Source organism: Numida meleagris, chromosome 1, assembly GCF_002078875.1.
Source record: "Numida meleagris isolate 19003 breed g44 Domestic line chromosome 1, NumMel1.0, whole genome shotgun sequence".
Lineage (NCBI taxonomy): Eukaryota > Metazoa > Chordata > Aves > Galliformes > Numididae > Numida > Numida meleagris.
This window is the reverse complement of record NC_034409.1, coordinates 12,631,390-12,654,363: the sequence shown is the minus strand read 5'-3', so window position 1 is coordinate 12,654,363 and position 22,974 is coordinate 12,631,390. Positions and strand designations below refer to the sequence as shown.

General features: G+C 34.1%; 2 protein-coding genes across 12 annotated transcripts in view; one reads left to right on the top strand and one right to left on the bottom strand.

Moving 5' to 3' along the window:
* Positions 1-22,974, top strand: part of FBXL13 (F-box and leucine rich repeat protein 13) — a 78,410-nt gene that overhangs the window by 29,529 nt on the left and 25,907 nt on the right. For all 9 annotated transcript variants that reach the window (XR_002434316.1, XR_002434317.1, XR_002434318.1 and 6 more), the window contains 6 exons: positions 9,726-9,778; positions 13,660-13,760; positions 17,032-17,161; positions 19,820-19,918; positions 20,541-20,658; positions 20,817-20,979. Coding sequence is in view for 6 of the 9 variants with exons in the window: in XM_021384522.1 (XP_021240197.1) it covers positions 9,726-9,778; positions 13,660-13,760; positions 17,032-17,161; positions 19,820-19,918; positions 20,541-20,658; positions 20,817-20,979 (664 nt within the window). In the remaining 3 variants the exon portion in view is untranslated. The remainder of the gene's footprint in view (positions 1-9,725; positions 9,779-13,659; positions 13,761-17,031; positions 17,162-19,819; positions 19,919-20,540; positions 20,659-20,816; positions 20,980-22,974) is intronic.
* LRRC17 (leucine rich repeat containing 17) lies at positions 826-18,202 on the bottom strand. 3 transcript variants are annotated; one of them, XM_021384529.1, is made up of 5 exons: positions 18,139-18,202; positions 17,102-17,188; positions 6,655-7,525; positions 2,812-2,967; positions 826-1,679 (listed from the first exon to the last, which is right to left on the bottom strand). In XM_021384529.1, exons 3-5 carry the CDS (start codon positions 7,406-7,408, stop codon positions 1,276-1,278), a joined length of 1,314 nt encoding a protein of 437 aa, XP_021240204.1. In that variant the 5' UTR covers positions 7,409-7,525; positions 17,102-17,188; positions 18,139-18,202; the 3' UTR covers positions 826-1,275. The 3 variants fall into 3 exon arrangements, with proteins under 3 accessions (XP_021240204.1, XP_021240205.1, XP_021240203.1); XM_021384530.1 differs by lacking the exon at positions 18,139-18,202 and adding an exon at positions 15,640-15,754 and having other exon boundaries at positions 17,102-17,249; XM_021384528.1 differs by lacking the exon at positions 18,139-18,202 and having other exon boundaries at positions 17,102-17,258.

Below are 22,974 nucleotides of genomic sequence, written 5' to 3'. Positions count from 1 at the left end.
CTAGGAATATTGAAGTTTTAATCCAGCATCCCCTACTTGTCTGGTGAGTTACTTATCCTTTCTGTGTGTGAAGGAGTTTATAATATCTATCTTTAACAGGCAGTAGGTGTAGTTCAACATTAAATGGTGCAGAAATTTAAGAAAAAAAAACAACAAAAAAACAGAATCATTATGTAAAAGCTAGTAGGAGTTTTTCAGTAAAAATAGATCTTTTTTTTGATAAAGGAATATGTAGCAAGGAACTTTAGAGATACTGACTGGTTAGCCAGGGCATTTCTATGGCTTTATGCTAGAATAATCACAGGTTTGTAAGAATATATGTTCGCATAGATAGCTGTGTGATAAAGAGATACTATAACGTTTTACAAATGAGTTGTGGGAAGGGTAAACTTTGAGAGTATCCAGCTCTTCTGTGAGCACTCAGATGCATACTTACCTTCAGTTCGGATGGGCACCAGCATGTGAGATGCAGACTGCAGCAGCCTATGTGCTCCTCTTGATCTAGAAGGGATGTCATGTAATCTGTGTCAAGCTGATATGACAACTAAAATGCTTCCTAGCAAGGCTTCAGCAATACAAACATATGGAATTACATCTTGAGAACTAAACACGTTTGGCTACTCCTATTTTCAGGCAACTCAGGTACGAAAGAGGCAGAAGCTGGGTTGTTCAGTTAAGTATGAATAGGAACTCTGGTAAATCAGCAAATAGAACCCAACTTCTGAGTTTGAATGTCAATCAGTATAACGACTGTCATTCCTGTTTTTCTAGAACTCGATTTAAGTCTTCAGTTTGTTTTTTGTATGTGCAATAAAATAACAGGAGTCTGATACAAAATCTTAAAAATGTTTTCTGGGAATATTTCAGGAAACCAATAGATACAAAGAATTGGCAATACATTCAAGAAAGTTGTGTGTTGGTCACAATCCTGCAGCAAGTCCATGTCAACACATAAACTGCATTCATACATAATGTTCATACACTCCTCCTCACCACATATCTACATTTGTGTCTATCCATTTCTACTGCATAGTTTTGAATTTTTACCAGAAAATTTCACAAGCATGTGCAGAGCAAATTGACAGAAACAATTACTTATTGAAGGATGCTGTGTAACTGATGCCATTCTGTGCTTATTAACTGCATTAAACAGAAATCTTTGTAGGCAAATAGTCTTGCAATTGGTATAATTAACAAAAATGTAAACAGCGTGTTGGGTTTCTTTTTTGTCAGAGTACCAAATATTTGAGTGTACAAAAAAAAAAAGTTTCCTTATTAGCCTAGCACAGTGACAATTACACTGTGCTTTTTAACTGTTTGAACTGACTTTTCTTTGTGTCGTTCCCATTCCTCATCGTCTTTGTCCAAATCAAAAGTTTCTGGATAAATGGGCAGCTTGTCTTTTGGACACTCTTCGTAATAACTCCGAACATATTTTCCGACAGACCATCCTTTGTATTCCTCAGGCATTTTGCATTCTAGGCCATTGTAGTGGACATTGTAGTGATGCTTCAACCAGTAGAAAAGATAATGAATGTTGTAATCACATCTCCAAGGATTCTCTCTCAGCCACAGAATTTTCAGAAAGTAAAGATCTTCCAGTACTCCATATTCAAAATTCTGCAAGCTGTTGTTAGATAGATCCAGCTCCTCCAAGTTATTGAGCCCCGAGAAAGCAGCTTATCAAAAGAAAGATATTTATTTGTAACTTGTGAAGATGAATTAGATAAAATAACTTTTTCATAACTTTGTTTGTTTGTTTTTACTAAGGGCTACAAAAAGACACTTCAAACACAGATCTTTAGAGTGTGGTTTGTACCCTGAGTATTGACATATATTGTCCTGAAAATCTCACCATTAGGGTTACTGATAAAGTTGTAAAACACTTATGAAAATGCAGGAGTGTAGTAGAGTGCCAGTGGAGATGAATGAATATTTGATTTACTCATAGAATTGTAGTGTTCTTTCCGTGACACAGAAGTAGAATTACAGGAGTTGATTGCATATTAGACAAAGTGGGGGACCAGTAGTTTTAATATGTGCCTGTGTTTGTCTAATAATAAATAAATAAGGAGCTTCATAATAATAATGTTTCTGAGTTGTATTTCGGAGAGCACTTCACACTTTTTGCAAGTTTTGTTTCATGACGGAAGTCTTAATTTGAATAAGTTTACTATGTATAATGCTAAACCTCAGGAATACCATTTTACTGATATTACCAGTTTCTCCTATTTAACCTCTAAAATACTACAAGAGAAGACTCTACTGCTTCATTATTTCAATCTCTCCTTGTGTCTGCTTTCATAATGAAAAATAAAATACACATAAACAATAAGCAAACTGCAAAACAAGGTTGCTTGAGGCCTAATAATACATAAGAGCAATTATATATAGCATTTTTTTATCAAAAAAAGTTTTAATTCTTTTGGTTTGCCTGTTGCTTCATATCCATTATTATTTGAAAGCAGCATCCATTATATTACAGCTTTTTCGATTTGGAAATCATAATTAAAGGTATTCAGCTACTTGGCATTTTGGTAAATGATTAGCCTTCAGCCTGCATAATTCTATTTTTGGATTGGCTGGTGTTAAAGGGCTGCTGAAATCAGTCACTCTTCATTGACTTGATGACTTATACATTTCAGTGCAAATCTTTATGAATTAAATGCCACAAAAGGTTAAATTTGCACCGACTTCTAAATTTTTAGGTCCTTTTTTTCTTACACATTTGTATATGACAGAGGCTTTACCAAAGTTTACAGTTTATAAAACACAAATAACTTTAAAATGAATATTTAAAATTGTTCTTACCAGGATCAATGTAAGTTATTCCATTACTGTTTAGGTTTAATATCTTCAATTCACTGACGTCTTCAAACTCTTTGGGTCGTAGTTGTCTAATTTTGTTGTTGGACAAATCAAGTTTAATTATATCTGGAGGTATGTTACCTGGAACTTTCTTTAAATCTTAAAAAATGGAAAAGAGAATTTGTATCAGTTTTGGGTTATTCTTACTGCTTATGTTTCATATTTGCACACAGAGCTCTGTTGGTCTCACATTATCTCCTTCTCTTTTTTTCCCCACTACTTCTATCAATATGTTTTTTCAGCTTCTGACTTTGATCGCCTTTTTTCCCCCATCTTTACATTTAAAATGAAAGTTGCTTTCTTCATTAGTGCTTATAGTAAAGCCTCTTTTGGTGTTTTATATTTTTATTTTAATAGAACCATACTATTCATTCACATAGGAATGGGGTGGGTAATAAAGATACTAGACTAAATGAAAGTTGTGCGTGAAACTTGTAAATAAAAAAAAACAATCAGTGGAGTAACTGTGTAAATAAATGTTCGTTGCTATGGGAACATATTCTATAATCAAATTACAGTGTGCTGTATTACATCCTTTGTTTTGTATTGCAAAGAGGTAAAGTTTTATTAGCACTAAAAGTGGTAGTTATCATAGTATTTAGTAATATGTGTGGTTTCAATTGTACTTCCATAATTATAGTTGCTTATTATTTATAATAATATATGTTTTGTTACAATGCTTATAGTTATTGTTTGTCCAGGCACCATAGCGACGTTCCTCAGTATTCTATCTCTCTGCTTCTCTGTCCTACTTGTATCACTGGCATTTCCAGAGTTGCCAAGCATGTCTTACTCATCGTTTTTAAAAGTCCCTTCTAAAAGAGTTACAGAAAGAATAGCTTCCAGTTTGGTAGTAAGGGCATGTTCTTGAGGAGAGCCAGATGTGGTTTGAATCTTCTCAAGATAAAGTTATTAAATCTTATCTCCAGATTTTCTGCCTACTAAATGTAGTGTTCTAATCCTGGGCTGTTAGAAGAAAATGAGTGGTAGTATCCCTTCTCTGACCGTCTTTAAATAAAAGTATAATTCCTGGATCTGTGCTGAAATTGTTGTCAGTACACTTCAGAATTTTGAAGATGTCTCAAGCATCAGGCATTCTTGAGACTAAAGCAGCACATCAGAGACTTTCTGCCTTATATTTGAATTTCAGTAGAGCTTTGGCATGATAATACCTATATTGTAAATATGTAAATATTATAAATGCTCCTGTCTGCTCTGGTTGGAGTGTTTCCTGCTTGTGCAGATGTCAAAGTTTAGGGTCTATTTATCACTAAATGAATGAAAATAATACTTGAATTCATAGACATGAAGAGTTTGGCTGTTCTACAATGCAGATTTTATGAGCTGCTTTTGTGAATCCAGATTATTTTGCAGAAAAGCAAACAACTTTTGTTGCTTTTTTTTTTTTTTTTTACCATCAAGGACATAGGATATTTTAGTTCTGAAGCACTGTCAGTTCTGGTGTATCGCTTATCTGATGAGATATGAATAAGAAGTTCTTCAAAAAGAAGGACATATATATATATTTATATATTTATTTTAAAGAAATGTTTACATTTTAAAACTCTATTCCATGAGCTTTCTGGCATTAACTAAAGACTGATGAGCTGAGGGACAAAGTGCAGGCCTTGTCATTTCTCTTTAGAGATGCATAGTAATGCTATCCTCCTTGTCACTCCATCCTCTCAATTGTAAAGGAATAATGGGTTTCAGCTTTTGGGGGCATCTTGCTGATTTGACAGGTAATAAACTTTTCTCCTACTCTGAAATCTTGTCCACATGGATTTAGAAGAATTTTTATCTTTTACCAGGAATTTGAGTCCATCATACTCCTATTTCTGATAAAAAATTCCAATGAAATTGTGCATCTGCTGCACAGTAATGATATGCAGGGATGGTTAAGTACAATGCTTTCATCGAAAATTACCATATGCTCAGAAATCCCAAATTTTCATGGTATATGTGCATCCAGCTGTCAAGCATATGCACAGTAGGTCTGATACTTCCTAAGTGAGACTTAATCCATGCATGTTAGACATTCAGGAAGTCCAGAGGTGATAGAGCTAGCTCTTGACCTGAGGGAAGGAGTCCTGTACCCTGTAGTACACTCCTGTGGGTGTTGAAGTAACTTTCTTTCTTTGTTATTACTACTGAAGCCAAAATTTTTCAAATTCTGTGGAGCTCCCATGAAAAGCAGACAACATTGAAGGTCACACTGGACTTAGGGAAAAAAACACAACATTTTTCTTGCCCAAAGTTTTTGAGTATACTAAAATATTCAGCTTATCTCTTCTATACCACTGAATGGGAAGAGATAGAAAGTCAGTCTTATATCAATATTTATATTGTAATAAAGCTATATGTATATGTACATGTATAATATATGTATATGTATACTATATACATAATAATATAATATACATAATAATATATATACCTCTTTTTGTTCAGCTTTTGTTCAGCACTGTTTTTAGAAACATGAGGTAATTGATGTAATTAAGATCATATGAAGGATTGTTAAGATCATGATTTGTAGTCTAATAATTAAGTTCTTATTCACAAGGAGAGGACAAATAAGGATTGTTAAGAAATTAATAAGTGTTAGCCAATAAAAAACATAAATCATTAATAAAAAAGACATTGAAAGAAAGGAATTTAGCAGTGAGCAAAAGGCAAAATCATCGATTTTTTAATGGTATACGTAACAGACAAACCATGTCATCAAATACTGAAATTATTAATTCTTTATATTTAGGTAATGCCTCCAACATTAAAGTTCAAGAGTAAGAACTCACTAAGAGCTATATAAATATAAGTCACTTTTAAAGGAGATAGAATTTTAGCAAACACATTGCAAGATACAAGTAGACAAAACATACTGCAGTGATCTAGTTTTGAAGGATATACTTTGCAAAAGTTGGGAAAATAGTTATCCCAGATTGGGCTACTTTTAGTAATTCTTTTTAGTTCACATTTTATAATGCTAAAGGATGTTTCTCTTCAGAATTGTTTTGTTCCATGTTTTGTTTCATTGTGGTTTAAAATATGAGAAATATAAAGCATGAATAAATGTGCATTTTTGTATTGATATACACCACAGCTGGTTTACCCTTAGGGCTTAACTATGGCATTTAGGAGCCTGAGATGGATTTGGGAACGGAATGGATCCAAGAGTCTGAAAAACATTTCTTAAGGACACTTCAGCTTTGAAGTGTTCATTGGGTACAAGAGGATGAACACAGAGGGGGTATTACTTTATGAACAAAAGCATACAATTTCTTCCTTCAGAAGAGGAAATCTTGCAAAGTAAATGTGAGGCTGTAGTGGCTCTTCTTTGCATGAAGGTTCCTTTGGGGATTGTTAGCACAGCTGGCTGGTACAGCCCTGCTTCACAGTTAACTTTTGTCAAGTCTTTGTGTTTATACACTAGAAAAAAAGAAAATATGCTCCATGCTTCTCTTAGTCGGTACAACAATTTTGGGACAGCTGTAATATAACTGATTAGTATGCTTACCATTGTACTATCAGACAAGTGAGGTGCTGGTGGTTCTGTAATTTAAGAGTAGGCTTAATTTAACTCATGTTGATTTTTGTTGGATATGTTATACTAGAAAACTAAAGAATATTTGTGAGAAAAATATGGTAAAGAGACAAATAATTAAAATATTAGTTAAAGTAAGTCAAGCAAGTACTGGTGCCATATGGATTTGTCCTAAATAATATGTGAAGCAGTAAGGGAGCTATAATATGAAAATAACTCATTCACTTATAAGGATTGATACAAACCTTTTCTCTTGCAGTTCAGAGTTGGTACAGGAAACACATACATGTGGCACAAAGAAGAATCAAAGTCTGGTTTGGTAGCTTCAGGCTTCTGTTTTATGTTTTGTGGATCTTGCCTGTCCTCTTCACTACATAGCTGTTCAGCTTTTATCTGTTTTAGCTTCTGATTTTTCAGTTCTATTGGGTGCACACACTTGGCATAATTTCCCAAATTCCTGTTTGTTGGAACCTGTAGCATTGTAACAAGAGTTTCTAGTTCACAATTGCAATGCCAGGGATTATCATAAAGGCGTAGGTAGTTTAGACTGGGTGTATAGATAAAAATCTCCTCAGATAAACTCTTAATTTGGTTATGCTGGAGTAGGAGTGTGGTAAGTTTATTCAAACCAAAGAAAGCCTGGCTCTCAATTTTTGATATATCATTCTGCTGTAAATCCAGACTTTTCAATACTTTATACTTAGAAAACATATTATTCTTCAATTTACGAATCTTGTTTCTTGCTAGCAGCATGTGCTTCAAATCCTCAGGCCAATCAGGTGCCACGAAAACCAATTTTCTTTCCTGACAATCTAGGTATTTTTCATGAAGATAAACGTATATATCACATGGTAGGCCTTGGGCATTGCGCTTAACGGTGCTAGATGCTCTTCTTAAGATGTTTTCCCTTTCATTTTTTCTCAAATTCCTATTCCTTGTCTTCCTAAAGTCAGATGCTTTACAAAGAAGAAGTAGTATTATAATAGTAATGACTTGCATTCTGACATTCAGCTTGGCCCACTTATTTTTTGTGACAGCAGGGAGAGAAGAAATTTTTGGTTGTCTTAATCAGTGTTGTCCAGATCTGAATAGGCACAGCTGGGGTATGTGGTATGCCTGTGTTGGAAGAAAAATAAAATATTAGGTGAAATAGGCTTTTTCACGAAGGCTTGTGCATAGTATGCAGCTTTCAGTAAAGTACTCAGTCATTACACTACTTGGAATTTCACAGTTACTTTGAAAAAATAATGTCTTTTTTTAATTGTTTTTTCTATCTGTTGAATGTAAGTAACACAAACTTTATCCACATACCTATTATAGATGAAGCTGGCAAATCAGCCTTCTGGTGTATTTCTTTCAAAGGCATTAAAAAATAAATGTTTTTGTCCAAGGAAGTTGTGGGTGCCCCATCCCTGGAGGCATTCAAGGCCAGGCTGGACATGGCTCTGGGCAGCCTGGTCTAGTGGTTGGCAACCCTGCACTCAGCAGGGGCGTTGAAACTCAATGATCTTTGAGGTCCTTTTCAACCCAGGCCATTCTATGATTCTATGGTCATGTTTAAGCAAACTGATCATTTAAACCAACTCTTGACTAAGGGGCATTCTCAGTGTTTGCGTAGTTCTAACTTATTAAAAATGAAACAGTCCTATCTGTGCATGCTGCTGCGTACCTCTAAACCATGTGACCTGCTGTCAATATCAACTTTGAAAACTCCTTGACTGGATTCTCCATTTTTAATACTGTACTTGACAGTTCTCTATCAGCATTCAGATTCTGTTAATTTGTAATGTGCATTACACTGATGACTTTGTCTCTAACATGAAAAATGAGATTTGTTACTTTTCAGAAGTTATATACTAGTCAGTGTAAATTGATTACACGTTTTAATAACATCAGTCATAACTGGGATCCTCTCTGTTGTTTTGAACTTTTCACCATTCTGGTAATAGGATAGTTCATTCTATCCAGGAGTGCTTGGAACTGGAAAAACGTAAGAATTTGGATGATGAAAGACAATAAATAATTATATAATAAATAATTATGAAATATTTTTTCTTCTTCCTTTCCATTTCCTGAATCTGAATTGGCATTTATTACCAGTCTTCTATTCTGCCATCGAATTAAATTATGCCTAGCTGTAATATCAAAATGAGCAGTTCCTTTCAGTAGCATTTACAAGTTCACAGGTAAAATAAGTCTGATTTAGAGTTAGGACAAGAACCATATGAGAGGTATGTCGTTTCTGTGGCCTAGCAGCCTTAATGATGATTTTAACTGCTTGGATTCTTTTGTGTCGTGCAGTCCCGTCAGGGATTTTGAGGGACAAAGGTCCTACTCTTAAAAATGGCATTGAGTTATAAGGTGTAACAGGATATCGATTAAGTCATGGTTCCGTAGAAAAGAATGTACAGACCTCTTGCTTAACTGCAACTGAAAACTTGTATTTGACTTACTATGTGGAAGTGTTTTTTTAAAATACTTTTTATATACTTCTTTTAACTCTATAAACATTTCATACTGCATTTTCCATGTTAGATATGTGTATCAGGCCTACTTTTTATTTCCATTTCGGTTTAGACAGATCGCTTATTTTTAAAAATTAGATTGAGGCAAAAAGAATTATTGCATCATTACCTTTGAGGATAGACTTAAAATTTGGGAAAGAGAGTGGCTGAAATGATGTGTAAGGGCTGCTTCTAGTGTCAAACATCTACTTTTCATTATTTGGTTAAAATTGCAAAAATCTCTGCAAAATAGGTGTTATAAAAAATATATTAAATGCACACAGAAGAGAATGTCTCAAGTAAATTCTCTGAAATTCCATAGCTGCAGAAGATAAGCAGAGCATTTCACATATTTGGTCTAGCTGCTGCTCGTCTACTTGCTGAAAGAAAAAATAGTTCATATGTATAATCAAATAATGGTACCATCATGTAACAGTGGGATGGAACAGACACATTTTAGAAAACTTAATTCCATCATTTCCTAACACTAAATTGCTTAACTAGATGGCTTTTTCATCCTTTGGTAACGAAAGATAGAAAGCAGCTTGATTCATAAGCCTGATATTAGCTGATGAAGTGTTAAGAAGACATTTTTCCTCTGGACAACTTCAGCTTTGTATACTACTTTTGTTTGCGTTTTTTGTGTGTGTGTGCTTTCTTCTTGGTAATCTGATACAGCAATAGTTTCAAGTAGGATATTAGATATTAGATATTATTATTATGAACTGAATCTGTTATAGTAATACTTAAGTTTCTGTGGCACTCCGAGAATTTGAACTTTTAACCTTCAAAATGACTTTGGTTTTTTTTAGGTGAATGTAAGAATTTGCAAGACTTAAATCTCTCTGAATGCCAGGGATTGAATGTAAGTAATGCAAACTTTATTCACATACCTATTACAGATGAAGCTGGCAAATCAGCCTTCTGCTGTATTTTTTTCAAAGGAATTAAAAAATAAGAAACTTTTCAAGAAGTATCAGCATTTAGGATGATGCTTTTTGTCTTAGACTATCCAATCATCCAGAGGCTAAAACTTTCACTATATGAACCTTGTGGTTCCTTGTACAGGTATGTTCTTGTCGTGATCAGAATGCTCATTTGGCATGGTCCTGAAGTTGCTGATTATATGCAATTCGCATCTGAATACACATAACATAGATCTTAAGTATCTCCTAGATATGATGAAGTTCAGCATGTCTCTGGAAAGCGCAGAAAAAAGTGCAAGTCTTTAAAATATCTCTCATCTTTTTAATGGGTATTAAATGTACTTGCTATATCTGGATTACATCAGATATTTAATTTGTCATAGAATTTGGATTACTTATTCTAAACTATTGTCAGAATTTTAATTATGTGTAGTAGGACAGTGGCTTCTGACCCAGCCATTGCATAGTAAATTTTGAAATGGCATGCATCATATTAAAATTCGAAGAACTCTTCCAGAAAAAAAAAAAGGGAAGAAATCAACAGTAATGACTGTAAACTTCCTAATATCACATTTTGGCAAACTCAGTGGACTGGTGAAATTGGAGAACTGTTGAAATTTGGAGGTAATAGATACTTAACGATATTTGCAAGGAGGAAGAAGTTTCTTTAGATTTTAATGACAAATTTCAACTACTTAAGTGATTTTTTTTCCATAACAAATATATATGTATATTACATAAAGCTTTCTGAATTTAAAACAAGGTTATTATAGTAGCATTGAAAATGTTGGTTATGTGATGGATGTCATTAATATAGTAATGTGTGTGTAAACATCCGCCAGTCATAAGAATAGAACATAATAACCTCAAACGCAGGTTTTCCAGGCATAGATTGGAGACATATCCGTCAAAGATTGCTTAGGTGTATTTTTCCATTTCTGCTGGAGGTTTGAACTAAGATGACCTATAAAAATCATTTCAGCCTCAGTAAGACTGATTCAGATTCTATAAAATATGAGTTGCCAGCTGCTATGGGTTGCTAGAGTGTGCTAACTAAAAGTTCTTAGGTCTTTATTGTCATAATTAAATGTAAATCCATCAGCTCTTAATTTCACAAGTTGCTGATTCTCTATTTTTATGCAGTTTTCTTCTTTCCTATGAAGTCGGTCATAATTACTGATCTGCCAGGCTTTTTGTGCCTAATTTTAAAGTTAAAAAAAATAAGAATGGGAAAAGACTTCGAAAGAATTTTTGTTTCAAGACAGAGGAATATTGCAGATTATGTATAAGTACCTCAGCTAATTTTAGACAAAGTAGAGACATACTGATAACAATTAGAGCACAACAGTGTAAATTTCAGGCTAATGTGACTACCTGAAAATGTATTTGGATTTCATGGTATGCACTACATCTTTTTCCTTTCCATTGTGTCTGGACAATTGTTGGTATCTCAGAAAGAATATTCAAGTAATTATCCATTTGATAATATTTTTAGCCTTCTAATTATTAGCAGCATGTAGTGTGTACTGAGAACTTCATTCCCAAATATTCAGACTCAATTAGGTTGAAAGGGACCCCTGGAAATCACCTAGTTCAAGTACCCAATCAAAGCAGATGCAGTTAAATCAGGTCAAGAACCTTTTCTAGTCAAGTTCTTAGTAGCTCCAAGGATGGAGATTCCACAGCCTGTCTGAGCAAATTACTCCAGTTTTGGCCTCTCTTATGGTGAAAAAATATTGCCTAGTATCTAATTGGAATATACTGCACTGGAACTTGTGTCTTCTGTCTCTTGTCTTTAACACTTTCAAAAAGAGTCTGGCTACGTCTTTTCTATACTCCCATTAGATATTTGTAGAGAACAATAGGATCTCCCCTGTAACAGCCTCTTCTTCAGGCTAAACAAACCCAATTTTCTTGGGCTCTCCTTGTGCATCTTGTTCCCCTAACAATCTCAGAAGCCTTCCACTGGACTTGCCAGAGAATGTGAATATCTTCTTGTAACTGGGGAGCCCAAGAAAGAACTCAGTACCTAGTTGCAGCCTCACTAGCGTCAAACAGAAGAGAATAATTCCTTCCCTTGGCTTGCTGATTACACTCTTGCTAATACAGCCTAGTACATATTAGCACATACTAATGGGGACTAGTAGTATGCAGTTGACCACCTTTTTCATGAGAGCACACTACTGACTTAAATTGAATTTGTTATTGACTAGAACTCCCAGGTAAATGTGTTTGATAGTTCAGTCCTGCTTTCTGTCCTGTCCATGCCTATTCAGTTGCATATGGATATTCCATCTCAGATGCAAGAATTTTCATTTGCTTTTATTGAACTTCATCAGGTTTCTGTCAGCCCATTTTTTCCAGACTAAACCTCTCCGAATTGCACTCCTACCCTTCATTGTATTGACACTCTCCCTGATTTAGCATCATTTGTGAATTTGCTGAAAATGCACTCTGTTCTATCATCATTACTAAAGGCGTATTGACCCTTGAGGGATGTCAGTTGCCACAGGACACCATTGGTACTTAGCAACACTGGTGACAGTCCCTTGGCCTAGCAGTCCAGGCAAATTTTACTCACTTTGAAATCTACTTATCCAGCCTATATTTTACCCATTTGGCTATAAAGGATACTGTGTTGTAGTCAAGACACACAACAGTTGCTGTTCTCCTCTTATCTGAAGATTTTGTTATTTCATCATAGAAAACTATTACATCAGTGAGGAATGCTTTGTATTTAGTAAATCCTTGCTGGCTGTTCCCTGTCACCTGTTTATCTCTCATTTGTTTGGTCATAGCTTCAAAGAGGGTCTTCTAAGACCTTCTAATAACCTTCTTAAGGACTTTGGTGTGGCTGAAAGACCTATAGTTTCCTGGATCCTTCTTCTTCCCCTTGCTGAAGGTGAATGTGACATTTCCTTCCTTCCAGTCATTAGAAATCTCCTCTGTTACTTAGACCTTTGAAAAATGAGTGAGGACTCAGTGACAGTGAATATGTACACGTGCTACACTTCAGTAGCACACGGGAAAAGTCCCATATGCTTAACTGAACTGTATAGTGTTAAACATTTCCGTGAACTGCAATTTTAAAATTACCATACTTCTTGTGAATAGAAGCAGTATCATATGTTTCTTAGTATTCTGCTTAGAGATTGAAGAAAATGGCTTTCATATGTAAAAATGAATATGATGATTTAAAAATATTTGTTGAGGTGGGGTTTTGTTTCTGTTATTATATGAGGGCTGCTCCAAAAGTAATGCCTCCTATTTTATTATGTTTGCCCATGACGTCATAACCAGATATTATCCTGTTATGTTTTGTTGCTATGTGACACACGATAGCAGAGGGGCAGTCTGACAGAATGGTGTCTGACATGGAAGTGCATATGAAGTAAAAGCATGTCACTGAATTTCTCCATGCAGAAACAATGGCACCCATTGACATCTTTTGACGCTTTTGAACATTTATGGAGATCAAACAGTCGATGTGAGCACAGTGAGGCAGTGGGTATTGCATTTCTGCAGTGCAGTAGTGGCAGTGGGTCACCTCCGCTGGTGCAGGTTTTTACAAGCGCAGCAGGCAGGCTCTTGTTCATCACTGGCAAAAATGCATAGCTAATGGTGGTGACTATATGGAAAAATAGTTTAATAGTTTTTCGTAGGTGGGAATTTGTTCTATCAAATAGTGTTACTGCACTGTTTGTAAATGTTGTTCCCATGGAAATAAATAGGAAGCATTACTTTTAGATAAATCTTTGTATATAAAAATGTAAGATAAATTAATGCAAATATAATTTTAATGTACTTTCTTATTATTCAGGATGAATCAATGAGACTCATATCTGAAGGCTGCAGATCTCTTCTCTATTTAAATTTGTCATATACAAATATTACTAATGGAACACTGCAACTTTTGTCAAGGTAAAGTTAGAAAGAAATAGTACATATCTTTGTTTTACTCATACAATAAACTTAGAGGCATGTATTGTAGAAATACCCTTTTAAAGAGATTTAATGGATTCCGTCTGTTAGACAAAACTTAGAAAACAATACATTTGACTTAGATGACAATTCTTTTCTCCTTTTACTTTTTATTATAATTAAAAATACGTGCTAGGATACCCTATATATCTCAGAGATTTCTACAGAAAATTTTAAGAGAACATGGAAGTTTAAAAATTTCTGTGGCATCTCTGGCTACTCTTGATGATACAAGAAGTTTGCGCTAAGGAATGTTCATAAAAATTCTTTTTTGCGAGAGAAGATTGTGGATGTGTCTATTGTGTGAGCCCAACAGTTGTGTGCCAACTGCAAAAGAGTTATTCTAAGATCTAATTTGGAAGATTGGTGAGTGGAAGACAAATAGCTAATGTTGTTAGAGGTCTGTCATTCCTGTTTAGATGTGTCCCTCTATGAGACTTGAAGATTTGGTGAATTACACGTTGGTTGCTGCATTAAAAGCTGGCATAAAGGAAAGCATGATGGGCAAGGATGTGCCTGCACAAAGATGTATATATTGAAGATGTATGTTATTTCTCTTTCCCGTGAGGAAAACTAACGTCTTTCTTTCAGCAAAACCCGCACGAAGTCCAGTAATCTCTTTTTCATTGTCATCACATATTTTTGTTCTTCTCAATCTGTATGCTGTATCTTCATATTACTAACATGTGCTTTGGCAAAAATTTCTGTTTGGTGTCTCCAGTCTTGCCAGTCACCTCTTCGTCAATATTATTCTCATCATAATCTGTGTTTTGTCCATGTTGGCTGATATTTTGTCTTCTTAAATTTCCACATATTTTTGTTGCAGTTTGGAACATCTATTCTGTTGGTAATCCTAGCCTATGTTGTTCTGGTTATCTAAGTATCCTATTGCTATCAAGAATCAGAACCATGTATTTCTTTTGATGTGTAAATCACATTTACTAAAGAAAAATGTCTCCAGTGTAGACAAAGCTTTCAATGCGATAAAATGCTTAAAACAAAAAGGAAAGCTCTTCACTGGTCAAATACTAGCATTTATTTTGCAGTTAACTTCTACCTCATTAACAGTCAGTTTTCCTTTTCACGCATGAAGCTTCTGGTTTAAAAGTATAAGATACCACTCTTTCAAGTGACCATTTTTGCACAAAAAGCAAAGCTCACTGTTTACAAGTTTACAAGGAAATACAAAAAGTTGCTGTCCTGTGAAGAATTTGGTGGAAGACATGTTTCATAAACACTTCATGTGTAATAGTGTAACTAGTGCAAAGTTCTTAAAGGTGGCAGTATTGTATTTTGTAGTACTGCGCATGAAGTTTACTATTGGATACCAAATGTCTATTATTGGAACCAGGAACAAGTGTAGACTGAATGTGCTGAAAGCTATTTGGTGATTTTTGATTCTCTCCTACTTTTCTGTACTTTTCTTCCATACTAATGCTGATTATTGGGTACAGTTTCCCTCTGAAAAGTACTTCTTCATATGATAGATATGAATATTGCCTATTAAGAATAAGTGTGAGATGGTGATTTTATCAGATTGCATTAAAGAAATGATCCTGAGACTGTTAATGCCAAATTAATTGAAAAAGCCAGTATGAGAGCATTTCTGCAGATTTCACACAAAACAAGGATTTATAAGGAGTCTATTTGCTCAAGCTTAAATTCTAAGATGTCACTTTAAAGATGGCAGAAGCAGTCACGTACTAAAATTCCAAGATCATAAAAATGAGTCATATGACCTATAAAGAAAATCAGTGTCTCTTCAGGAGTACTGGATGGTTTTGATCACAGATTTCAAAATCCAGTAAGAAAGGCTTACCTGTATCTTAAGCTGTGCAACCTTGCAGCACAACCTTATTTATAAAAAAGTCCATTAATTTATTTTCTGTTTTATTAGATGCATTTGGAAGCATAATCACTCAGTGATTTTTGCACTAAAATGAAAAAAAAATTATGCTTCTGTCAGGAAATATATTTTTGTATTCAAGAAGAAATAAGTGTTTGCATTTAATAAAAAAAAAATATATATGAATGCATAACTTCATATTCTAATCTGGCCTTGATTTACATTGTCTGTCTTCTTTAATGTTTCCGTGGAATGTAATCTTACATTTATTTTTGAAAGATTTTTTATCATCATTTTTTAAGATAACATTCTTTTCCAGCTTCCTATATGTATATATATATTTGCTGTTCAGTTCATGTTACCACGTTTCCCCACTCTATATGGAAAGTATAAAGTCAGCTCTGAAAATCAGTGCCACTCCTTAGGTAGTTAACTCCTCAGTGGGTGTTCTTGTATTTCTTCAAAAAGCTAGTTTTTGCTGACTTGAGGAACTGCAGCACGGTATGCGACAACTAAATATCTACCAGAGCAGTAGGTCCTAATTCTATGCTCTGATTTTCTGTATACTTTCATTTGTGGTGCTTGTGGCAATGGTTATTTATTCCAGTTGGAAATTTAGTTCAGTGAAATGAATGGTTTTCAGTGTGCTATAAACCAGATCTGCAGATGGAAACTTGAATATATTCTGAGTATAGATTCTTAGCTTTTACAGAGTGCTGTAGATTAACATTTTCCATTTATACAGTTTATTTCTTTTAGCTAACATTTAGTGTAAAGCAATGTTTTCCAAAAGAACTGATTAAAACTTTAGAAAGCATTGAAAGATATAAGATCTAGGTGCTTAATTCTCTTTTGTATCTCTATCAGTTTTTCACATTCTTTTAACAGTACTCTTCTAAATAAGTGTAGGAGCAGAGAAGCTCTAACTGTACGTTTTTCTTGTTAATGTCCTTTGATAGAGCTCTGGCTTTCATTTCCACCAGATGCTGCTTGTAAAATCAATGGCAACAACAGTCCAGCAAGCTTGCACTGAAAAGCCTATTAGTTTTCAAAGTATGCACACAAGAATCACAGTTAAGTAAAAAAGTATGGTTTTGTAGTTATTCAAAATAGCTTTAAAATGATATTGTTTTCATACGGTGAAGTATGTTATATGATACTGCTATTCTCCGGTACATCAGAGTAGAAAGTGCAGTGGAAGAAAGAGACTTGCAAACCTTAGCAAGAAAAGAATTCTGTTTAATGTCTAACACAATTTCTTTACAGTAATTTTCTGAATATTTTAGCTCTGGTATTTTATCTTTTTCTGATTCTCTAACATACTCTTGTGATAATTTGCTCTCTTTTCTATTTTGTCTTGAAAAGGAGCTTTCCCAATTTGCAGTATCTGAGTTTAGCTCACTGCAGAAAATTCACAGACAAAGGTTTACAGTACCTGGGCACTGGCACAGGATGTCACAAGCTCATCTACTTGGACCTTTCAGGTTGCATTCAGGTTTGTGCTTCACGTCTTTCTTCCATTCTGTGAAGAAGAGAATCCTTTATATGACTGGCTGCATCCTGCATTCATGGTATACTGAAGTAGAACAAGCACTGCAGCAGTCTTCCAGGGTTTTGAATTACAGGACTACAGCTGTTTAAATTTTACTGAGGAATAATAGCACTATAGGTTTGGATCGCGTCCAGCAAACTGTCAGATCTATAAACAGCTAGTGCTTACTGCATAATGAGAACAAGGCTTGCTTTTTGTGGCCATAAATAACTAATTCAATGTTATGATTAGTTAGGATTTTAAATCAGGAGATTTGAAAATGCAATTTTTACTAATGCATTGAAAATAAAGCCACCATGCACTGGAAAAATGCAAATTTACACTTGAATTTCTGAAAAGGAAAGTAACTCAAAGTAATCTTTTCTTACTACTTTACAATGGTTTTAAATACATTGAAGTAGCGTTTATAATGTAATCTGAAAATAGTTGATGTTTTGGATTATTTTAGTCTCCTACTGAAATTCTAAAAATGCCCAAAGTTTTAGAATCTGGTACTATTTTAGATACTTTCAAATATATTCTGTATCTTGGAGCATACTGCAAAAGCAATATGAAATACTAAATCATAAGGCAGTAAGAGCCTGCCAGTGTGTTTAAAAAAAAGCTCCCACATATATTCTTGTTTACACTGATAGGATTTTCCAAAGTACTAAATACGTGCCAAATGGTGAAGAGATGGAGTCTGACAAACAGAATGTTTTTGCTTCCCATTTGACAGAGTCTTGAGGGCAGGGAGGGAAGTAGCCTTATTCTGACAGCTTTTTGCTCTCTTTCCTGCTTTTTCAGAAGTGCAATCATGAACTGTAGGGATCTGCCTCTAGAAAGCATGATCTAACAGCAGTCAGAGAAAAGTGATCATCACTGAACTAGGAAAACCACAGTCTTTCCACTTTCCAGAGGAATGAAGTGGGTTTGCTCACCAATGTATTTGAGAGCTCTGAAAGGCATCCCACAGCTTCCTCCATTTTGGGTTTCCCTCTGATTCTGGAACAGTATTTAATGATCATGAGTGAGCAACTAAGTAAACAGTTAAAATCAAAAAAGAGCATCAAATAGCGTCACTGCTGCAGAAAGCCTTTCAATAGGACAGAATAATGTTTTTTTTTTTACCTCACTGGATTAACTAGGCAAAAGGGACCTTCTGTATGGATAACGTTTCAGAATTAGAAATTAGACCAGAAAATATATTCTGTAGAACCCTGTTTTTTCCTTCATTTTAACATCACTGTTCTTTTTATATGAGTTCTTGTATTGCCCTTACTATTGTAGTACTCAAACATCTGTTCGGAAAGCCCATCTGTAAAATGAGTGATTATGCTAATGGTTTTAGAGGTGGCAATTTGGGGACCTGAGCATTTAAATAACTCATTAAAGCTTAATTAGGCAGAAGAAATAGGTATTAAGTGAACATTTTCTGGTCTACTGTTGTAAAATAAGACTGTCTTTGTTCTGACTGACTATTATTATCATTCATGGCAATAATATAGGGTGAATTCTAGCTATGGCTTTTTTGCATAAATTTTCAGAAATTAGGTTGTGTCTTTATGACATGGATGGTAAACATTCTCATTAAAAAGTTTTGTGCTATTGTTATAAAACAGAGATTTCCTTATGTCCTACTCAAAAGTGTCCTAATACATCACTGATAGTCTCAAAGACAGATAACCTTATTGCTTTGTCCTGCTTCTGGAGCAGAACAGTATAGATGGAAAATTTTCTGCTGTTAGTCACAAAACCAAGACAAAAAGCGTAATGGAATTGTATATCATTTACTCACATATTATACAACTAGAGAAGTTTAGTGAGAGGTATTTTCATTTATATTAGAAACATGGGGATTTTCAAAGAAATTGACTTATTTTTGGAGCCAAGATCTATCTTACTGATTTCTAGATGAATTATTCTGGCCCAAAATGTTTTAGAGCAGCCTATCAATTGCTGTAGTTAACAGCTGGCTCAAAGATCACAAGGCTCTGGGGAAAAATGAATTTGACCTGTTCATTTCTTGACATGCTGCAGTGTTTGTGGGGATGACAGAGAAGCTGTTAGCAAACACAGAGGCCTCACCAGATCTCACCATCTGAGTTCTTCCTGCTGTGACTTCACTGAGAGAATTCTCTTTTTGGCAGCTACTGTCAAATTCTGGCCTCTTCAGAAATATCAAGCAGGAAAAGAGATCACCACTTAAGAAGAAAATCTGAGCTGTGTTTATTAATTATCAAAGAAGAGAACTCGTTGTTTATATTTCCCAATTACAAAATTGTGTAACTGAAGAATACGTTACACATGCACTATTCTCTATTATTGGAAATGTGATCGTTTGGAAGTACATTAATATAAGCTTTTTTGGACAGTGGAAAATATAAGAAAAATAACTTTTGTAAGCAAACTATCAATGTAAGAAGCTGAACTCTGAAAGTATGTCACAATTTGTTATATCGTTCTTGATAAATTTGACCTGATAAGTTTGACCTGATTAGCTGCTACCTACTATCTATTCTTTTGAGAATGGGAATTCCACTTAATTTTAGCTACCTTACAGGGGAAAAATGACCATTTTGTTATACTTGTGAAGACATACAAATTGTAGTTCTTACTCAGATTTCAGTTGATGGCTTCAGAAATATTGCCGATGGCTGCAGTGGGATTCAAGATTTGCTAATCAATGAAATGCCGACTCTTACAGACAGATGTATTCAAGTAAGTAATTGAAAAGACATCTGAATTTTGAGGAAATTTCTGATGTTGGGACTGGATTATCCTCTTAAGCGGTTTTGAAGAAAGTACACCGATAAAGAGGAAAATTTCTTTCCTAAAGCATTTTTGAAAACTATTGTCTAATTATGTTTTAAAATCTTACTAACTCTCACTCACTTTCAGAAAATTTCAGTTGCCTTGTCTTCTTTTCTACATAAGTATAGCTGAATTATAATCTTCCAGTTTACATGGTTTTTCAGTGTTACACGAAGTATAAACTATGGGAACGTTCTGCTACTAACTTAGCCCATCACAAAAAGTTTTTCAGGCTTCTGCAGAAGTAGTTGTTAACTACATCACTGTCTCTGGTGTTTGCCATACTTCACATCTCAAGTTACTTCTTTGCTTTGTGTTTCCAAAGATAATAAATATATGCAGAATTTCAATTATATATAATTTCAATTATATAATTAGAACTCACATTTTGTCAGTTACTGTTGAAATGGGTTACAACTACTTCTTCAGAGTTCTAACTTCCAGTATGATATGCAGAATGTTTGCTGATCCTTTGTTATATGACCACATCGACATGTTAATAATTTATTTCACCTTTTTCTCTTCAAAGGCTCTGGTTGAAAAATGTCGAAAAATAACATCTGTTGTGTTTCTTGACTCACCACATCTTTCTGATACAACTTTTAAAGCCCTAACTGAGTGTGAACTTGTTAAAGTCAGGATTGAAGGTTAGTATAATATTTCACAAAATTATTTTCAATGAATTTAAAAATTAATCCACAATAATCAGTAAGAAATCAAGAAGAATCTTTCAACTGATTTTAACTAGGTATTTGGATCAGGCCCTTAATATACATCATATGTGTAACTTTATGTGTTTCAACAGGAAATAACCAAATTACTGATCTGAGTTTCAAGTTGATGACTAAATGCTGCCAGTACATCAGGCATATTCATTTTGCTGGTTGCCGGAAGATAACAGATGTTGGTCTTAAGATGATTTCAAAATTGAAGTATATTGTTGTCTTAAATGTGGCAGACTGCTTAAGGTACTATCTCACACCCAGTTTTCTAAAACCATTCTAAAGAAATTTTAATAAAGTTAATTATGCTCTCAGTAAGTCCTGTTAACATATCTTTCAATTTTAAATATATATACATTCTATACATTCCATATATACATTCTTACAATATTAATACATATTTATTAGCATTTAAATATATGTACGTATAAGAAGGTTTTTTTTGTTTCTGTATCATGTTTTCAAAAATCCGTTCACTATTACTCCAGTTCAAGCAAAGTAATCAATTGCAGAAGTAATATTTCTTAAAAGTTAAGGCCTATTTTAGTGCTAGAACATGGCAAGTATCACAGCTCTATTAATATTTGAATATTGTTTATTTTTGTGAATGTTAAAATAGTACACTATATCTATCTATTACTAAGATATAAGCAAAACTGCCTATTTTTTATGATCACCAGGACAATATAGTATGTTATGTTGTAGAGTAAAGATATAGCTGATGTGGAGACTGTTTTCTATTTCAAGTATATCATGTATCAGTAGAAAAAAGAGCAGTGATAGACCTTCCGAAGTTGAACACTTCTTCCCACTTTAAGGCATGGTGATGGAATTGAGGGTGGATGGGAAGAGGAAAGGCAATGTCCCCGGCAGTTAAAAATCATCAGACTATAAAATAAGATGAAGAAGCTAGAATTGATGATTCTCTTAAAAATTCTATCATCATGTTAAGTTTTAGGGATTCTGTTTTAATACGTAAAAATATATATAGAAATCTGATATTGTTGCATGTAGTTGTGCTGAGAAATGCTGAGTAAAACTTTGACATCATGTTGGAAGTTCAGTTGTGCAGATGGGACAACTGCCTGAATATTCTGGTTTAACATTTAGAAGGCTGGATTTCCAGTTTATTGGCTTCCTGGGCTGTGAGTGTGTTTGTACACCTGTTTACAGCCTCTAACAACAAAGAGTTATTGAATTACATTAGCAAATTTTTTTAAAACAATTATAAAGCTATTATAAAACTGTATTTTTAAAATTATATTGGCAGTTATTTTTGAAGGTTTCAGCATTAGCAGAACTATAGATTGTAACAAATCTAACCTTTGTAAAAAGTGTTTCTTAAGAAAAAAGTGATGAAACTACAAAAGGGAATTATTAGGATTTATTTTTCTCTCATTTGGACTATATATTGATATAAAAATTCACTCTGAATCAGAAACATTTAAGAATTTATCATAGAAATCAAAGAGAACACCATGGTGGTGGTAGAATCTTAAGAACAGATTCTGAAATGTTTATAGGTTATTAATACTCTTAATCAGTTTCCTTTTTTCATTGTCTTTTTATCTTAGTCTAACTTTTTCTAACTTAAGAGTCACATGGAATTTTTTTTGGAACAGAAATAGCAAATAACAATTCAGAATTCCTAAAATTATAGTAAGTGTTTGACTACATGTGAAAAATGAAGAAAGAAACTGGTCATGATTATTAGAATTAAGGAATAATAGAGATATGAGTAAAAAGCTGATAGTCAACACAGGCAATGTGGTGATTCATACCATTGGCATATTTTCTCCATTTACATATGTTGTCTTCATGTATGTTAATCCAAGTAAAGTAGTGTGTGATTTGTGTTCTTACATGATTATTCAACTGACAAAAAACTTAACATATGTGTTCACTGCACAGTTATTTCAGGAAAGCTATTCTTACCCATATGTTTCAAAGGCTCTGGGATTTGCAGTGATTGTTTGTGCTGCAACAAACTGTACAAGCTAAAATTTGATTCTGTCCCACGTAAATTTTGGATATCTTGTTTGTCTATTGGGGAACATAGAAGAAATACTGAGAATGAGTTGGAAAGCTAAGTGTGCAAGTAATATTAAACATATCAAAGATGGGAACAGTACTGGAGCACTTACCAAGTTGTAGTTAGCCCTCCAAGCCTCTCAAGTTGAATGAAAGATTTTCTGTTTACCTAATCTTTCATAACTTATTTGTATATTATGAGTTGGAGAG

What these genes read in the sequence shown, in the direction of transcription:
- LRRC17 (XM_021384529.1), bottom strand. Translation starts at nt 7,408, where the DNA reads ATGCAAGTCATTACTATTATAATACTACTTCTTCTTTGTAAAGCATCT. An exon ending in TCTGAACTGCAAGAGAAAAG is followed by an intron (nt 2,968 to 6,654) that starts GTTTGTATCAAT and finishes CCATTTTTTAAG; the next exon opens with ATTTAAAGAAAGTTCCAGGT. An exon ending in AATAACTTACATTGATCCTG is followed by an intron (nt 1,680 to 2,811) that starts GTAAGAACAATT and finishes TCTTTTGATAAG; the next exon opens with CTGCTTTCTCGGGGCTCAAT.